We start from the raw sequence: 20,031 nt of genomic DNA, 5'->3' as shown, positions 1-20,031 counted from the left end.
CCCGAGAGATATTATACTACATTTTTGGCTGAGATGTATACTTTATTATTGTGAATTGGGCTTGTTGTCATGCTTGGGGCCTTGTGCTGACCTGTAGAACCCTTAGGGGATTTTTGACTGGTTTTCCTCACTTATTTTGTTAAAGAATTTATATCCTTAGTCATGTTTACAATTGTAGGCTTCTTGCCAATTATTTGAATCCTTCAGGGATTGATATCACTGCTTTCGCATATTTTGCATATCATTTGACCTCAGTCCAAGGTTTTAAATACTGTTTTCAAACTCAGCCATCTTTCTAAGATTTGAAAACTTAAATGATATTTCGGGCTGAGAACTATTGTTTTACAAATGCCCAAGGGGCTTATGATGATTTCTGGACTGAGCATGGATCGGGCTGCATGCCGCAACAGTGTTATATTGATATTGAGGCCGGGAGCCTGGTTGATTACATTGATATTGAGGGCGAGAGCCTGGTTGATTACATTGATATTGAGGCTGAGAGCCTGGGTGATTATACTGTGATTGATATGAGGCCGAGGGCCTAGATTTGATGCCACGAGATGGCTTGATATTGCGCTTGGGCTGTAGGAGCCCCTCCGGAGTCTGTACACACCCCCAGTGAGCGCCGTCGACGATAAATAAATATGGATGGCTCGGGCTGCACGCCGCAGTGGGTACCAGAGGTTACCGTCATATGCATTGCATTGCACTCATGCATTTATTCTTTATCTACATTATCTGCCATAATAATTATGTGCTCTTATTTCATTGACTGGTTGCTTTATACTGTTCTGAGATACTAAGCCCGAGGGGCAGATTTTTACTTATTATTTTGATACTGAGCTTGAGGGGCAGATTTCTAGTTATTATTTTGATACTGAGACCGAGGGGCAGATTTCTACTTATTGTTTTGATATTGAGCCCGAGGGGCAGATTTCTACTCGTCATTTTACTGCCAAATTATTTGTTTTACTGGTTTAAAAGAAATTTCACATGATGTTTCGCTGAATTATTATTTTAAATGATTTCACTGCTTCTGTATAGAATGTTTTGTGCCTTAACGTGTTTTCTTACCTTCAGTTATTATTTATATTTATTACTCACTGGGTCGGAGTACTCACATTACTCCCTGCACCATGTGTGCAGGTACAGGTATTCCTGAGGCATAGAGCGAGTTTTCTGCTGTTCAGTTTTCATCGGAGTTATCGAGGTAGCTGCATGGCGTTCGCAGACCCGTTTTCTCCCTTATTTTCTGTTATTTATGATATCTTCAGACTTTGTTCCTAATTCCATACTTTGTAGAATTTTAGTAAACTCAGTAGTAGCTCATGACTTGTGACACCCCGGTTAGGGCTGAGTTGGGTTGGATTTTCGTATTTTATCTATACTTTCCGCTCTTAGATATTATTAAACCATGTTTATACTATAATTGTGTTAATTAATTGTCTTAAAAGGATGAATTGGGTTGAATGGTTGGCCTTGTCTTCATGAGAGGCGCCATCACGACCAGGTTCGGGAATTGGGTCGTGATAGATCTGTACATAGTGTAGAGTGTAGTATCAGCATAACCGACCCCATGTGCTGGTAAGTGCCTAGCCTAACCTCAGCAAAGTAGTGATGAGGCTAGGACCAGACTACCAAATAAACATGTGCAGTAAAATCATATACAACAGAAAATAAAGACAAAAATGTATAGTTAAGGATATGAGGGGGAAGCATGCTGCGAGGAACATCAAGTAAAAACAGAAGAACAACAGATAAATATAAGGAACACCAAAGTTCAATTATCAACAAGAATCAGAAATAAAAGACAAGTGCATGGCATCACCCTTCGTGCTTTTACCCTCGTACTCACCATAAAATCAATAAAATCGGCACGGTATCACCCTTCGTGCTTTTACCTCACATAATTATGGCATGGAATGATCCTTCGTGCATTATCACACATATCATGGCACAATACATCATGCGGCACGGCATCACCCTTCGTGCTTTTACCTCACAATATCGGCACGACATCACCCTTCGTGCATTAACACTCTCAAAGAAAACATACACGGTATCACCCTTCGTGCTTTACACTTTTTCTTACCCAAGCAACAATCACAAAGAAATTTGGGCAAGGGAAATCAATAATATTTCAATAAAATCCCGGTAAGGGAACAATAGCATAACAACAATATCCCAGCAAGGGAAACAATATCATGAAAAAGTAACGTCCCGGCAAGGGAGATAATATCAAAAGCAATAACATCCCGGCAAGGGAGACAATAATATAAACCTTTCTCTTTACCACAATTTCTTCACAACTCATTTCTCAACTTGAGCCAACGCTCTACAATGATCAATTACCAATAACACTTCCACAAGCCTTGTTCAACAAAGAAATCATCATATAAAGCATGAACAATACGAAATGGAGTCACATTAGTCATAGTATAAGACTCACGGGCATGCTTGTCACCAAGGTATAAATACTCATCACCATGCCTATACGTCGTACTCAAAAACTAACGCGTAGCAAATAAGACACGACTCCTAATCCCTCAAGCTAAGGTTAGACCAAACACTTACCTTGATCTCACGAACACAATTCAAGCCTCAACTACTTCTTTCCCTCTATTTCCACCACCAATTCGCTTGTATCTAGCCACAAGTTACTTAGTTATATAAATAAATGCTAAATAAATCAATTCTAATGCAAGAAAATAAGTTTTCCAATGATTTCCCCCACAACGTCAAAAATTGACCCCCGTTCCACATGGTCAAAACCTGAAGTTTGAACCAAAAACCGATTACCCATTCAGCACGAACCCAAATATATAATTTGTTTTGAAATCGGACCTCAAATCGAGGTCCAAATCCCCAAAATTTGAAAAACCTAAGTTCTACCCAAAACACCCAATTTCCCCCCTGAAAACCCTTATTTTGAGTTGAAATCATGTAAAAAGATGTTAAAGATTAAGGAAAATGAGTTAGAAATGACTTACAATCGATTTAGAAGAGTAGTTGTCTTTGAAAAATCGCCCAAAGGTGTTTAGGTCTTGAAAAGGTTTGAAAAATGCAGAAAAATGCGTCTAAATTCCAATTAACTGGTCTCTGATGTGGCATTTGCGACCACGGTTCGCAATTGCGAACCCTTAAGAAACCTGCTATCTTCGCATTTGCAAAGAATAAGTCACATTTGTGACTCTGGCCCCTTTCGCATTTGTGATGAAATGGTCACATTTGCGATCAAGGCCTGCCCAGGCCATCTTTGCATTGCGAAGCCTGCAGACCTGCAACACACCAGCAATTTCCTAAGTCAAATTCCACTCCGTGGCCTATCCAAAACTCACCCGAGCCCTCGGGGATCCAAACCAAACATGCACGCAAGTCCAAAAATATCATACGGACTTGCTCGTGCGATCAAATCATCAAAATAACATCAATAACTATGGATTTAGCATCAAAATCAAAGAAAAATCTCATGAACTCTTAACAACCGATGGTCTGATTCACGTCATTTTAAGTCCGTTTCTTACCAAATTTTACAGGCTCAACTTGAATCCCATATAAGACCTGTACTGGGCTCCGAAACCAAAATACGGGCCTGATACCATCAAATTCAATCATATTTAAATTTTTGAAAACTCTATAATTTCAGTTATACAATGTTCTTCAAAAATTCATTTCTCGGGCTTGGGACCTCAGAATTCAATTCAAGGCATACGCCCAAGTCCCATAGTTTCCTACGGACCCTCCGAGACCGTCAAATTACGGGTTCGGGTCCGTTTACCCAAAATATTGACTGAAATCAACTTAAATTCATTTTGAAAGCAAAATTTATTACTTTTCATAGATTTTCACATAATGGCTTTTCGGATACATGCCCGAACTGCGCACGCTAATCGAGGTGAGACAAAAAGAGGTTTTTAAGGACTCGGAACAGAGAATCGACTTGTAAAACAAGTGATGACCCAGTAAAACAAGTGATGACCTTTTGGGTCATCACATTCTCCACCTCTAAAACAATCGTTCGTCCTCGAACGGACATAAGAAGGAAGTAACTAAGTCAGAGAAAAGATGGGGATATCGGCTCCGCATATTGGACTCGGACTCCTAGGTCGCTGCCTCAATAGTCTGACCTCTCCATTGAACATGAACAGAAGGAAAACTCTTCGATCTCAACTGACCAACCTGCCAGTCTAGAATAGCTACTGACTCATCCTCATAGGACAAGTCCTTGTCCAACTGGACAGTGCTGAAGTCTAACACATGGGATGGATCACCGTGATACTTCCGAAGCATGGACACATGAAACACTGGATGCACTGCTAATAAGCTCGGAGGCAACGCAAGTCTATAAGCCACCTCTCCCACTCAATCAAGAATCTCAGAAGGACCAATGAACCTAGGGCTAAGCTTGTCCCTCTTCCCAAATCTCATCACGCCCTTCATAGGCGACACCCGAAGCAACACCCGCTCGCCGACCATGAATGCCACATCACGAACCTTACGGTCGGCATAACTCTTTTTCCTGGACTGAGCTATACGAAGCCTATCCTGAATAATCTTAACCTTGTCCAAGTCATCCTGTACTAGATCAATACCAAACAATCGAGCCTCTCCCGGCTTAAACCATCCAACCGGTGACCGACACCGCCTACCATATAAGGCCTCATAAGGAGCCATTTGGATACTCAACTGGTAGTTGTTGTTGTAGGCAAACTCCGCTAAAGGCAAGAACTAATCACACGAGCCTCCAAACTCAATGACAAGGGCTCGGAGCATATCCTCCAAAATCTAAATAGTACTCTCGGACTGCCCGTCCGTCTGAGGATGAAATACTATGCTCAACTTGACCCGTGTGCCGAACTCACGCTGCACTGCTCTCCAAAAATCTGAGTTAAACTGCGTACCTCGGTCCGAAATGATAGACACGAGCACACCATGAAGACGAACAATCTCCCGGATATAGATCTTAGCTAACCTCTCAGAAGAATAGGAGACTGCCACAGAAATGAAATGTGCTGACTTGGTCAGCCTATCAACAATAACCCACACTGCATCGAACTTCCTCTGAGTCCGTGGGAGTCTAACAATGAAGTCCATAGTGATACGCTCCCACTTTCACTCAGGAATCTCAATCTTCTGGAACAAACCACCAGGTCTCTGATGCTCGTACTTTACCTACTGACAATTCAAACACCGAGCCACATATGCAACAATATCCTTCTTCATTCTCATCCACCAATAATGTTGCTGCAAATCCGAATACATCTTAGCGGCGCCCGTATGAATAGAGTACCGGGAACTATGGGCCTCCTCTAAAATCAACTCTCGAAGTCCATCCACATTAGGCATACACACTCGACCCTGCAACCTCAAAACTCCATCGTCTCCAAATGTAACATTCTTGGCACTATCGTGCTGCACTGTGTTCCTAAGGACACACAAATGAGGATCATCATACTTCCGATCTCGGATACACTCTAATAAAGAAGAACGAGCGACTGTGCAAGCTAACACCCGGCTGGGATCAGAAACATTCAACCTCATGAACTGATTGGCCAAAGCCTGAACATCCAAAGCAAGCGGTCTCTCACCGACCGGAATATACGCAAGACTGCCCATACTGGCTGACTTCCTACTCAAAGCATCGGCCACCACATTGGCCTTCCCCAGATGATACAAAATAGTGATATCATAGTCTTTTAATAGCTCCAACCACATTCTCTTCCTCAAATTTAGCTCCATCTTCTTGAACAAATACTGCAGACTCTTGTGATCCGTGAACACCTCACATGACACACCATATAGATAATGCCTCCAAATCTTCAACGCGTGAACAATGGCTGCTAACTCCAAATCATGAACTGGATAATTCTTCTCATGAATCTTCAACTGCCGCGAAGCATAAGCAATGACCTTGCCATCCTGCATCAACACCGCACCAAGTCCAATACGAGATGCATCACAATAAACTGTATATGGCCTTGAACCTGTGGGCAAAACCAACACCGACACCGTAGTCAAAGCTGCCTTGAGCTTCTAAAAGCTCAACTAACACTTGTCCGACCACCTGAACTGGGCACCCTTCTGGGTCAACATGGTCATTGGGGCTGCAATAAATGAAAACCCCTCCACAAACCGATGGTAATAGCTTGCCAAACCCAAGAAGCTCCGGATCTCTGTAGCTGATGCGGGTTTAGGCCAGTTCTTGACTGCCTCTTTTTCGGATCTACCTGAATACCCTTTGTTGATACAACATGACCCAAGAATGCAACCGAACTGAACCAGAACTCACACTTCGAAAACTTAGCATACAACTGACTATCTCTCAAAGTCTAAAGAACCACTCTCAAATGTTGTCCATGCTCTTCCCGACTGCGGGAATAGATCAAAATATCATCAATGAAGACTATCACAAATGGATCCAAGTAAGGCTTGAACACTCGGTTAATCAAATCCATAAAAGTTGTTGGGGCATTGGTCACCCCAAATGACATCACCAAGAACTCATAATGCCCGTACTGAGTGCGGAAAGTTGTCTTAGGGACATAGGATGCCTTAATACTCAACTGATGGTAGCCAGATCTTAAGTCAATCTTCGAAAATACCTTGACACCCTGAAGTTGATCAAACAAATCATCAATCCTCGGCAATGGATACTTGTTCTTGATTGTAACCTTGTTCAACTGCCGGTAATCAATACACATCCTCATCGATCCATCCTTCTTCTTAACAAACAACACTGGCGCACCCCAAGGTGAGACACTAGGTCTAATGAAGCCTTTATCAAGTGCAACTGCTCCTTCAATTCTTTCAACTCAGGCGGGGCCATACAATACGGCAGGATAGAAATGGGCTGGGTGCCCGGAGCCAAATCAATATAGAAGTCAATATCCCTATCAGGTGGCATACCCGGCAGGTCTGAAGGAAATACCTCAGGAAAGTCACAAACTACAAGCATAGAATCCATAGAAGGAACCTCATCACTAGAATCACGAACATATGCCAAATAGGCCAAACACCCTCGACCATACGCCAAACCTTCATATATGAGATAACACTACGAGTAGAATGACCAAGAGTCCCTCTCCACTCTAAATGAGGTAAACCCGTTAAGGCTAAGGTCACAGTCTTTACATGACAGTCCAAGATTGCGTGGTAAGGTGATAACCAGTCCATCCCCAATATGACATCAAAAGCAACCATGTCCAACAGTAACAAATCTACTCGAGTCTCAGGACCCCCAATCATAACTATACATGAACAATGGACACGATCAACCACAATAAAATCACCCACCGATGTAGACACATATACACGAGCACTCAAAGAATGATTAGGCATGACCAAATACGGTGCAAAATAAGATGACACATAGGAATATATAGACCCTGTATCAAATAGAACTGAAGCATCTCTACTACAGACCAGAACAGTGCCTGTGATAACTGCATCGGAAGCTAGCTGGAAGAGCATAACATCGTGGTTGGGCCCCACCACTCTAAACTACATCTTTGGGACGACCTCCTACTGGCTGGCCTCCACCTCTAGCGGCCTGACCTCCACCTCTAGCATCTCTACCTCTACCTCTAGCTGGCTGGGCGGGCGGTGGAACACTCGGTGCCTGAACCATGGCACGGGAGCCCTGATGCTGAGAGCCGCTTGGTGCTCGAGGGCAAAATCTAGCAATATGCCCCGTATTGCCACATGTATAACAAGCCCTTGGTGGCTGAGACTACTGACCCTGATGGCCTGAATAACCACTCTGAAAAGTCAGGAGCGGAGGTGCACTAATAGGAGCTGGCAGTGCGCTGTAGGGAAACTGATCGGAATACAGCATATGAGAACCACAACCACCTGGAACACTATGAGATTCCTGAAGTGCTAAATCAAAACTACCTGGGAGGATGGCCCCTACCAAAAGAATCCCTGCCTCCAGACGAGGCACCACTAAACCTACCAGAATGACGAGGTCTCTTGTCATACCCCTAACCACCCCTTATGATAGAACCATCTCAACTCTCCTGGCCACATCCTAAAAAAAATCTCGCTCCCCGTTAACTTAGCCATCTGCAATCGAATAGGCTGAACGAGTCCCTCAATGAACCTCCTCCTCTCTCTCTCTCTCTCTGTGTGGAAAGTATAAGAAGAGCATGATGGGCCAAGTCAATAAATCTGGTCTCGTACTGAGTAACAGTCATAAAACTCTGCTGGAGATGCTCAAACTGCCTCTGATAGTTCTCCTTCTGAGTGATAGTAAGAAACGTCTCTAGAAATAGCTAAAAGAACTGATCCCTAGTCAAAGCTGGTGACCCAACTGGTCTAGCAAAACAATAATCTGTCCACCAAGTCTTGGCGGATCTAGATAAGCAAAAAGCAGCAAAATCGACCCCATTGGTCTCCACTATCCCCATGTTCCTGAGAACCTCATGACAACTGCCTAAATAATCCTAGGGATCATTAGAAGATGCACCGCTGAAAATGGTAGTGAAGAGCTTGGTAAATCTGTCCAATCTCCACAAGGCATCAGTAGACATAGCTGCTCCATCACCGGTTTGAGGTACCACACCCGGATGAACTACTCCAACTGGCTGAGCTGCTGGAGTATGAAACTAGGGAGCCATCTACTCTAGAGTGTGGGTAGCAGGAGTCTGTGCTCCTCCCCAGCCTGAGAGACGGCTGGTTCTATAGGAAGTAAGCCTGCTTGGGTGACACTCTCCCTAAGGCCCACTAGACGGACCAGAGCATCCTGGAGTACTAGGGTAGCAATGAACCACTCTGGGACCTGAGTTGGGCCCACAGAACAGCCTTGGCGAACCTCATCATCAAACTCAACTTGAGGCTCCACCGCTGGTGCTGCTGCTCTAGGATGAGCTCTGCCCCTGCCTCAGCCTTTAGCACGGCCTCGGCCTCGCCCTATGCCCCTCGTGGGAGTTGCTGCTGGGGGTTCCGGTTGTTGATTAGTGGATGCGAAAGCGCGTGTTCTCACCATCTGTGAAAGAACAGAGTAGAAATTCAATTAGTATTGAGAAACCAAACCGCACGACAGGAAAGAATAGATTTGAAGTTTTTCCTAACTCTGTAGCCTCTGAGGGATAAATACAAACGTCTCCGTACCGATCCCTCAGACTCCACTAAGCTTGTCCGTAAATTGTGAGACCTAAGTAACCTAGAGCTCTGATACCAATTTGTCACAACCCGGATTTCTCACCTTCGGGGGTCGTGATGGCGCCTACTAATATTAGTTAGGCAAGTCAATTGTGCCAATTACTTAACCTTTTTTCATATATTTTAATCCTTTAAAAATGGTGAACAAACATCATATAAATAGTGGAATTAAATAAGCAGAAAAACGAAATGTAATAGCGTAATATTAATGCCGATACGATTCCATAAACTAAAAAGCTACCCAGATCTAATGTCACAATTTCACAGACTGTCTAAGAGTACTACAAATAAGGGTATGAAAGATAAATACAAGCTGTTTCAGAAATACATAGGAGAAACAGTATAGAAAGATAGAGGAGACACCATGGCATGCGGACGCCTGCAGGACTACCTCGGGTCCCCTGAATTGACTGAAGACAACACCCTCACTGTTGTCCAAATGCTGCAGCACCGGGATCTACACACAATCCCCATGTGCTGGTAAGTGCCTAGCCTAATCTTGACGAAGTAGTGATGAGGCTAGGACCAAACTACCAAATAAACCTATGCAGTAAAATCATATACAGCGAAAAATAAAGGCAGAAATGTACAGTTAAGAATAGGAGGGGGAAGCATGCTTTGGGGATCATCAAGTAAAAACAGAAGTACAACAGATAAATATAAGGAACACCAAAGTTCAATTATCAACAAGAATTAGAAATAAAAGACAAGTGTACGGCATCACCCTTCGAGCTTTTACTCTCGTACTTACCATAAAATCAATAAAATCGACACGGCATCACCATTTGTGCTTTTACCTCACATAATTATGGCACGAAATGATCCTTCGTGCATTATCTCTCATATCATGGCACGGAATTGTACATCGTGCGGTACGGCATCACCCTTCGTGCTTTTACCTCACAATATCAGCACGACATCACCCTTCGTGCTTTACACTCTTCCTCACCCAAGCAACAATTACAAAGAAATTTGGGCAAGGGAAATCATTAATATTTCAATATAATTCCGGCAAAAGAACAATAGCATAACAACTGTCACGACCCCAGTTCGCCCTCCGTGTACTATCGTGATGGCACTTAGTCTCTACGATTAGGTAAGCCTAACAAATGCGGAAAAGAAACAATTGCAGAAAGAAAATAATTAAAAACCGATATAACAAAATGAAACAGTGTTTAAGTTGCTGCCTGGCATATAACAGTACAAGAATCTCAACCTAACACTCCTAAAATCTGGAACCCCATGAATCACAAGCTAAGAGTTTACATAAAAAGCTCTAACTCCGGAAGTATCTATCAACAAGGAAAATACAGAAGGGCTATACTAGTACTGAGAATAGAAAGGGACTCTTCGGTTTGAGAACACAGCAAATATACCTCGAAGTCTCTACGAAAGCACCTCGCCTCAAGTGTGATAAGACTGAGTGGAAGTACCTGGATCTGCACATGAAAACACATGCACAAAAAGGGCATGAGTACACCACAACGGTACTCAGTAAGTGCCAAGCCTAACCTCGGTCGGGTAGTGACGAGGAAGGTCAGGGCCTTACTGAGATTAAATGAAATATAAGGTATAACAGTATAGAATGAGACAGTACAATGAAGTGCAACAGTAAGAAATAACACAGAAGAGAAAGAACAACAACAACTATAACAGAGACAAAATAATCACGGAAAGGAGTACAGCTCAACACCGAGATAACAACCGGGGATCTCCCAGGATACCGTCCTGTAGTCCCCAAATATAAATATCCAGTGGATCTCCCGGGTGCAGTCCCATAGTCCAACTCATAATGCGCGAAGATCTACCGAAAATCCGATCCGTAGTCCCAAATGTAAATATCCAGTACAGGGGGAATCTACCAGGTGCAGTCCCGTAGTTCCAATGTAAATGTGCAGGGGGATCTACCGGAATACCAAACCGTAGTCCCAAATTAAACATACACGAAGAGTAGACAATTCAATTCAAATTCCATGCCAAGGTAAAATAGGTATTTCTAGCCTAACATGTTGCATATAATCCAAATAAGGCAGTCTGAGCAAGTAAAACAATTAAGTCAATTAGACATGCTTCCCTAAGCTAACAACAGGCTTAAATTGCAAGTAGTATAAACAGGAAAAGAAATACAATTATAATTACTTAATGAAAATCGGATTTTCAACAATTAGCACAAGTACGTACTCGTCACCTCACATACAAGTCATTTCAAATATCAATAATACCAAATCATAAGGGGAGTTCCCCCACACAAGGTTAGGCAAGCCATTTACCTCGAACCAACTCAAAATCAACCCGAAACCACGTTCTTGCCACGAGTACTCGACTCCAAATGGCCCAAATCTATTTAATTCAATTGCATAATGTAAATAACACTTCAAGTAACGGATTCTACAAATATATTCCAAGCTAATACGCAAAATTAGATAAAATGACCAAAATGCCCCTCGGACCCACATCTCAGAATCAGGTAAAATTTATATTTTCAGAATCCTTATACTCTCACGAGTTTAACCATACCAAAATTATCCAAATCTAATGTCAAATGCCCAATCGAAACTCGAAATTTAGGTCTAAGAACTTTCTCCAAATTTCCCCCCAATTTTCATCCCAAATCCAAAATTGAATGACAAAACTAAGATTAGATTATAGGAATACAACTAGAAAGGAATTAGGAATTGTTACCCACTGACTTTCTCTTCAAAATCCTCCCAAAATAGTCCTCTTACGAGCTCCAAATCAATTTTCTAACTTTTGAAACTAAACCCTCGAAATTCTTATTTTCTTCCCAGCAAATCCGCTTCTGCGGTCAAGGGAACCACTTTTGCGGTTTCTACTTAAATCCCCTTCGCCGCACCTGCGACCCAAAATCCGTATCTGCGGTCCGCAGGTGCGGTACACCTTCCGCTTCTGCGGTTTCAGCTCCTCTTCCTCTTGGCCGCTTCTGTGGCTTGATTCCGCATCTGCGGGAGTCGCACCTGCGGCCTCTCAACCGCATATGCGGTTATGACAGCAGCCATAAACTTCAACTGCAACTCCAAATTCCTAACTTTCCGACAATCATCCGAAATCATTCCGAGGCCCCCAGGACCTCAACCAAAAGTACGAACAAGTCATATACCACTATCCAAACTTATACTAATTCTTAAAACACCTAAAACAACATCGAATTAACCATGGATTCATTCCTAAGAACTCCAAAAAATCTCAATTTACGCTTTCAATCAAAAAGTCTATCAAACCTCGTCCGAATGACCTAAAATTTTGCAAGCACGCCACATTCAACACTACGGAGCTACTCCAACTTCCGGAATTTCATTCCAACCCCGATATCAAAATCTCACTATCGAACCGGAAACATCAAAAATTTAACTTTCGGCATTTCAAGCCTAAATTAGCTACGGACCTCCAAAACACAATCTGAACACGCCCCTAAGCCCGAAATCACCCAATAGAGTTAACGGAACCGTTGGAATTCCACTCTGAGGTAGTCTTCACACTGCTCCAACTACTGCTCAAATTCTACAACTTAAACTCTCATTTAGGGGCTAAGTGTCCCAAAACTCTCCGAAACTTCAAATAAATCCTCCCGACAACTCACAATAGCAGAAACAAATACGAGGAATGCAGTTAATAGGGGATCGGGGCGTTAGATTCTTAAAACGACCGGCCGGGTCATTACAACAACAATATCCCGGCAAAGGAAACAATATCATTAAAAAGTAACATCCCGGCAATGGAGATAATATCAAAAGCAATAACATCCCGGCAAGGGAGACAATAATATAAACCTTTTCTCTTTACCACAATTTCTTCACAACTCATTTCTCAACTTGAGCCAATGCTCTACAATGATCAATTACCAATAATACTTTCGTAAGCCTTGTTCAACAATAGAAATCATCATATAAAGCATGAACAATATGAAACAGTGTCACATTAGTCATAGTATAAGACTCACGGGCATGCTTGACACCAACGTATATATACTCGTCACCATGCCTATACGTTGTACTCAACAACTAACACATAGCAAATAAGACACAACTCCTAATCCCTCAAGCTTAGGTTAGACCAAATACTTACCTCGATGCCACGAACACAATTCAAGCCTCAACTACCGCTTTACCTCTTGTTTTCACCACCAATTCGCTTGTATCTAGCCACAAGTTACTTAACTATATCAATAAATGCTAAATGAATCAATTCTAATGCATGAAAATAAGTTTTCCAATGATTTCCCCATAACGTCAAAAATCGACCCCGGGCCCACATGGTCAAAACCCGAGGTTCGAACCAAAACCCGATTACCCATTCACCCACGAACCCAAATATATAATTTATTTTGAAATCGGACCTCAAATCGAGGTCCAAATCCTCAAAATTGAAAAAACTTATGTTCTACCCAAAACACCCAATTTCTCTCATGAAAACCCTTGATTTTGAGTTGAAATCATGTGAAAAAATATTAAAGATTAAAGAAAACGAGTTAGAAATGACTTACAATCGATTTGGAAAAGTAGTTGTCTGTGAAAAATTGCCCAAAGGTGTTTAGGTCTTGAAAAGGTTTGAAAAATGCAGAAAAATGCATCTAAATCCCAATTAACTGGTCTCTGATGTCACATTTGCGACCAGGTTCGCAATTGCGAACTCTTAAGAAACCTCCTATCTTTGCATTTGTGAAGAATAAGTCGCATTTGCGACTCTGGCCCCTTTCGCATTTGCGATGAAATGGTCGCATTTGCGATCAAGGCCTGCCCAGGCCATCTTCGCATTTGCGATACAACCTCGCATTTGCGAGCTCGCAATTGCGAAGCCTGCAGACCTGCAACACACCAGCAATTTCCTAAGTCAAATTCCACTTCGTGGCCTATCCAAAACTCACCCGGGCCCTCGGGGCTCCAAACCAAACATGCACACAAGTCCAAAAATATCATACGGACTTGCTCGTTCGATCAAATCATTAAAATAACATCAACAACTATGGATTTAGCATCAAAATCAAAGAAAAATCTCATGAACTCTTAAGTTCCATTTTTAACAACCGATGGTCTGATTCACATCATTTTAAGTCCGTTTCTTACCAAATTTTACAGACTCAACTTAATTCCCATATAAGACCTGTACCGGGCTCCGGAACCAAAATACAGGCCCGCTACCATCATATTCAATCATATTTAAATTTCTGAAAACTCTATAATCTCAGTTAAACATGTTCTTCAAAAATTCATTTCTCGGGCTTGGGACCTCAGAATTCAAATCCAGACATACGCCCAAGTCCCATATTTTCCTACGAACCCTCCAAGACCGTCAAATCACGCGTCCAGGTCCGTTTACCCAAAATATTGATTGGAGTCAACTTAAATTCATTTTAAAAGCAAAATTTATCATTTTTCACAGATTTTCACATAATGTCTTTCCGGATACATGTCCGGACTGCGCACACAAATCGAGGTGAGACAAAAAGAGATTTTTAAGGCCTCAAAATACATAATCGACTTGTAAAACAAGTTATGACCTTTTGGGTCATCACGGGGTACGACTTCTGGTAGATACTAAAGACAGAGAATGACATTAGTCATAACTGCACTGATTACAATGCTCATACTTGTATGATGATTCAAATGTTCCAACTCTAAGAAAAAGTTAAGATCATATTTTTTCTGTGAGATGACGGAACAGATAAATGGACCACCTACTCTGATCAAGAGAACACTCTCCTTTCTATTTCTCTGGAGAAATAATCTACAAATTAAACTCATGTGATCCCAAGTAACTGTACAGGATGAGGAGTTGAAATAGTCTTGTGTGAAGACTGAGAATCTTACTTCTCATCTAATAAACTCGCGCAAGCAAATTACTACTTGAAAACACATAATTTGCCACCAAGTCGCAACCAATAAATTAAGTTATCTCTTCAAAGCCAACAATCTTGCAAAGAAAAGATGAATGAAATATAATCACATAAAGATAAATGAACGTGAAAATATTCCTTTTACGTCAACTCCTTGCAAGGATGATGCTAACAGACTAGTATACAAGGGTTAAAAGGATCTGCCGGTTAGCAGCATTCAAGGCTATAATTTCTACATACTTCTATAACCAGAGAGCTTATACAGCGAGAAATTAAAGAGGGAAAAAAGAAACCGCCTGAGAAATAACTATGCACTAATCCTTGCAAGGAGTTCATCAAAGAAATTAGTAATGACAAAAGCAACAAAACATTTTAAAACACAGGTAAGCCAGCTATAACTGAGGAAGAGTTATAAGTTTACCTAACATCAAGTGAATTTCTCTTGCAAATGATTAGTCCAGAAAGGGGAGAATTGCTTGCCAAATTTATTAATTATTCACGGCATTACACACTGTGTCGCCAGAATACAAATTGAGGCAACAATGATGAGAAGAAATGATACAACAGCTGAGATGAAAGTAAAAGCAGATACAACTTCCATATGTTCTCTACTTCCACATGGTACTTCCCACACAGGATGACTATCATTTGATTCAGCACTCTGTTTGTCTAGCGAAAACAAACAGCTTGTGGCATGTTGATTTCCTTTAGCGTTGCAGCGTAGAAACAAGCCAGGTGAAGCAAATTCGACTTTTGAGAAACCGCGTCCTAGTGGCTGCCAAGAAAAGGCTGGGATGTTACAGTTAATAGTTGAGAAGGTTCTAAATAAATGTACATGTACATGTACCTCTCCAAACAAAAAGTGGCCAAAATTATGGTAAGTTACTCCTTTTATTGTAAAAGTATCAAATAACTTCAGGGGAGTGAAATGACTAGCTTTGATGCCTGAGACGTACTTTGGAGATTCCTACATAATTTTGAGAATCTTTTATGTGATGTACCTGATAACGTGCATGTAGAGGGAGTTCCATGTGTATTTCCTGTTCATCCTTTTGTTCTGATATCAAATTGGAACCCATTTTCAGATGAACCTCAACAAGTGACCTGTTTGACCGAAATGAGGGTAACTCTAAATTTGTATCTCCAAATACAGCAGCTTCCCTAAGAACTGCAACAAAATATGGACACGGACAAGCCTCAAAATCAATAATTGCAGAGGTAGAAACCTACATAATCTGATAGTGATTTACCACCAGGCTGCACAATGTGTTGTAGCTCAAAAGGATCTGCAAAGACTCCAGAGGGCAGTCTTTCAACAATTATCACTTCACAAGATTTTGGAGGGCTAGAAAGGTACTCCGCTGACATCTTCAATCTGAGAGATGATGACAGACGCCGGTGGGAACCTTCACCAATCAGCTTTCGACGTAAAGCAGACAGCTTTGGTGCAAATTTGACATTGTCTTGCAGCGATACACATTCGCTGGACAGAATGTCATGTGCAATGAAATCTTCAAACTTTGAGTCAACCAAATTGTCATGTTTGCTAAAGTAGGATTTTGCAACATATTTATCAAGATAAGGTGCATGGACCTGAAGAAGATCGGGGAAAAGTTACTATCACCCAAATTCTAAGAATTAATGGTTGCAAGATTCAATTGAGTCTAAAAGTTTTGTTGGCAACACCATTTACAGTTTTCTGTATATTAGTATATTACTATCACCCAAATTACATGCATTGAGAAATAACTGCACATCTTGAGCTTGTTCAACAGCTAGGTCACTTACTTCATTTAATACTTCAGTACCGAGACATGAGCTGATCCTAGCAATCTGTACCACTGCAATGATCATCACCAAACATCGTGCCAGAAGATCATGAAGTTCCATCGCAGATCTGAACAGGTTGAGTGGCAATTAGGCATTGACTCATTAGACGCGTAGACACATAATATGTGTAATGCATTTACACTGCTGACAAACATATATAGGCGGTGGAATGTTAAACCACATTAGAGGATTTACTATTGAAAGACGGGCATCCTACATTCCTGCATAACTAATCAGAAAGTCAGATGACCTCCTTCACATTACATTTGTGCATAACTTCCCTGTTACTAACATAGATTGATGCTTATGAGATGCAACTCAAAAAATCCATTGTAGCAGGATAAAGGCATATATATGATTTTTCCCACTCATTAGTACTGCTGAAAGTATGCTACGCAGATCTTCTTGAGAATGCCTTACATTTTATTCAATTAGAGTAACAGCAAAATTCATTTCTCCTCCATATTGAGTTCATTTTGGGTTCGTTACAAGATCGAATCAGCTAGAATCTATTATATTTTCCTAAGAGTTGAATTCAAGGCTATCTTTATATGAAACGACCCAACTCTTGGTTCAATCTTGGCTCCATTTAGGAGTGGCAAACGAGCGGGTCGGATCTGATATGGTTCGGGTCGAAACCCGATAATAAAAAAATGGATAAATTATCCTACCCGACCTATATTTAATACGTATAAAAAACGGATTAACCGACAGATAATATGGATAACCATATTATTCATGACTTCTTGCATATAATCATTTTTGGGAGAATTCCTAGTCTCCCAAAATGGATAATATGGTTCTTATCCACAGTTGACCAATTTTTAAAAAGTTCATTATCCAACCCATTTTTTAGTAGATAATATGGGTGGTTAACTATTTTATTTTAACCATTTTGCCACCACCAGCTCCATTATTAGAAACGGTTTACCATGATTTCAAGTGAAAACTCTAAAATTCAAGCGAACACCAACTAATTTTATATTCTATATAACATCAACAAATTAACCACAATAACATACCACCTGATAAATTTAAAAGGAAAACGAAAATAAATGCAACATTGATCACGCCCAACTATGCCTTATAAAAAGGACACGCGGACGTTGCAAATATAATCTGAGTATTTCGCCTAGAGTCGAACCCACAAGGAATTAACCTATCAATTACTATCGTTAGACTTACGAAATTCTACGTAATCAACTTCCCAAACGCTTTGAATAACAATTGAGTGTGTTTCTACTAACTAAGGCTGACTGTGATTAAGCAAATAAAGACTAACTATGATTAAGTTGTAAACAATTAAGAGAAAGATCTAAGGTTATGATTTCCCCTATTGATGAAATCTCTTCCGGTTATGTTTCACATAAATTCGCCTATTCGTCTCTATCAATCATGATGCACTCTTATTACCGTAAATCTCTCCTGAGTAATCACGACAATTTACTAGATGCACTCTTCCGAGTTACGCTAGTTGGCTTTGTTTATTACAACTCACTTAGATTGCACCCAAAACTTCGTTATCCTTAATCCCGCCTTTAAACCCTCGGTTATTGATCCCTCATATACTTTGGGAGTGGTGTTGTTCAACAATTACCTAATAATGACTCTCTCCCGAGTTATGCACACTAAATATGCACAACTAATTGAGGATCCTATCAATTAACTACAACAAGAACGTAGTTGAACAAATAGAGAGTAAACTGGACAACCTATATTAACATAACAAGAAGTTCATCCTTCAATAGGTTCCATCAAAATCCTAGACTAAGGAATTAGCTACTTATAACAAAACAAGATAAAACTACTAAATTGTTCATAATGTGTAATTGCAATAATAAAGAGAAGATAGAAAAACTCTAATGTTTGGTTGCTCTTCTCACACCTGTTCTTGCCTCCCAAGTAGTCTAAAAACAAGCTTAAAACTTTCTTGGGCGAACTTCTTGAGTTTATAAGGGTTTGGAATAAGTTTTCCCCTATTTACTCTTTGGTCCCAAAAGTTCTGGCAGCTATACAGTTCACCGCAACCGCGGCTGAACGCGGCGCGACTGCTGTGGAAGACAAACATTCTGCCTCGCTCCCTTAGCCACCACGGTCCAGCCGCGGTCGACCGCGGTCGCGGTGGCTTCCAGCTCAGTCCTCTTTGCCTCTTTCTTGCTTATTTTTGCTCAGGTTCTTCACGATTGGCCTTTTATCCACCTTCTTGACTTCAAAACACTCCATTATCTCTTCCTAACTCGGATTAGTTCCTGCGAAGCAAAAGAACACCAATTAAAGCATTTTGTTATCATTTATCATTCAAAACAACAATAAAGCATGGTACATTTAGGATGTAAATATCGTCTATATAGCCTAATATCAACACCCCACACTTAAATCATTGCTAGTCCTCGAGCAATCCACCACACTCTATCAAAGTTACTTCCCTAAGCTTTTCCCTTAACGAATCACACCAAGAACAATTCACCAAAGTTGCACCTAGTAGTGAACAACCTTTGCCTCAAAAGTCGAATCTCACGTGCCGTGCAATATACGTACTTACTCAAACTACTCTATGCAGAGGTCAAGACTTACCTTTCCTTCGTGAATCATATTCCCTCACATCACTCAAGAGAGTAGTTCCACAAATAGTAATATTAAGACCAATTAGGAACTCAGATAGACAAAATTCACTCACTCTCGAAAAGAACATTCACATGCCACAGAGATGCACCATAGGCTTGCCCGTAGTGTACTACTCGAATAATCGATCCTATTCAGTCTAAGATCAATTAGGACTTTACTTGGTTGTAATGTAGGCTAAGGTATGGGTAGGATATATTTGGGTATAGTGACTAACCTCCCTAAGCACTTTTAATACAATCACATTAACTTTCAAGATCACACTTATGTCAACCAGAAGTTCCACCACATTTTTATTTATAACATCCCTTTCCTTTAGGTGCATTTGCATCAAGCCATCACTTTATCAACTACTACATTTATTCATTCTCTTTTTTTTTTCTTTTAAGTGGTGCTTCTTCTTTTACTTTTCCAGAAAAAACTACACATTTCCTCTATTTCATTGGTTCCACTGAAAAACCAAACCACCACCCCACACTTTAACTTTTGCATAATTCAATATCGTTCAAGTGCTCATGGGAGATACATGGGTTCAAACATATAGTCCATTCAAACAATTGGGTAAG

At 40.9% G+C, this 20,031-nt stretch overlaps 1 protein-coding gene across 1 annotated transcript; it reads right to left on the bottom strand.

The window, feature by feature from the left end:
* Positions 1 to 10,215: 10,215 nt before the first annotated feature.
* LOC107782294 (uncharacterized) lies at positions 10,216 to 17,036 on the bottom strand. Its single transcript, XM_016603162.2, has 4 exons — positions 16,802 to 17,036; positions 16,015 to 16,606; positions 15,435 to 15,788; positions 10,216 to 10,601 (listed from the first exon to the last, which is right to left on the bottom strand). Exons 1-2 carry the CDS (start codon positions 16,901 to 16,903, stop codon positions 16,217 to 16,219), a joined length of 492 nt encoding a protein of 163 aa, XP_016458648.1. The 5' UTR covers positions 16,904 to 17,036; the 3' UTR covers positions 10,216 to 10,601; positions 15,435 to 15,788; positions 16,015 to 16,216.
* Between the last annotated feature and the right edge of the window lie 2,995 nt (positions 17,037 to 20,031).

Source organism: Nicotiana tabacum, chromosome 18 (genome assembly GCF_000715075.1).
Source record: "Nicotiana tabacum cultivar K326 chromosome 18, ASM71507v2, whole genome shotgun sequence".
Lineage (NCBI taxonomy): Eukaryota > Viridiplantae > Streptophyta > Magnoliopsida > Solanales > Solanaceae > Nicotiana > Nicotiana tabacum.
The sequence above is the reverse complement of the archived record's forward strand: the minus strand, read 5'-3'. Positions and strand labels throughout refer to the sequence as shown.

Excerpts from the sequence above, each read along its gene's own strand:
- LOC107782294 (XM_016603162.2), bottom strand. The coding sequence starts at position 16,903 with ATGGAACTTCATGATCTTCTGGCACGATGTTTGGTGATGATCATTGCA. Across the intron at positions 16,607-16,801 it reads GTACTGAAGTATTAAATGAA|GTCCATGCACCTTATCTTGA; the intron begins GTAAGTGACCTA and ends GATCTTCTTCAG.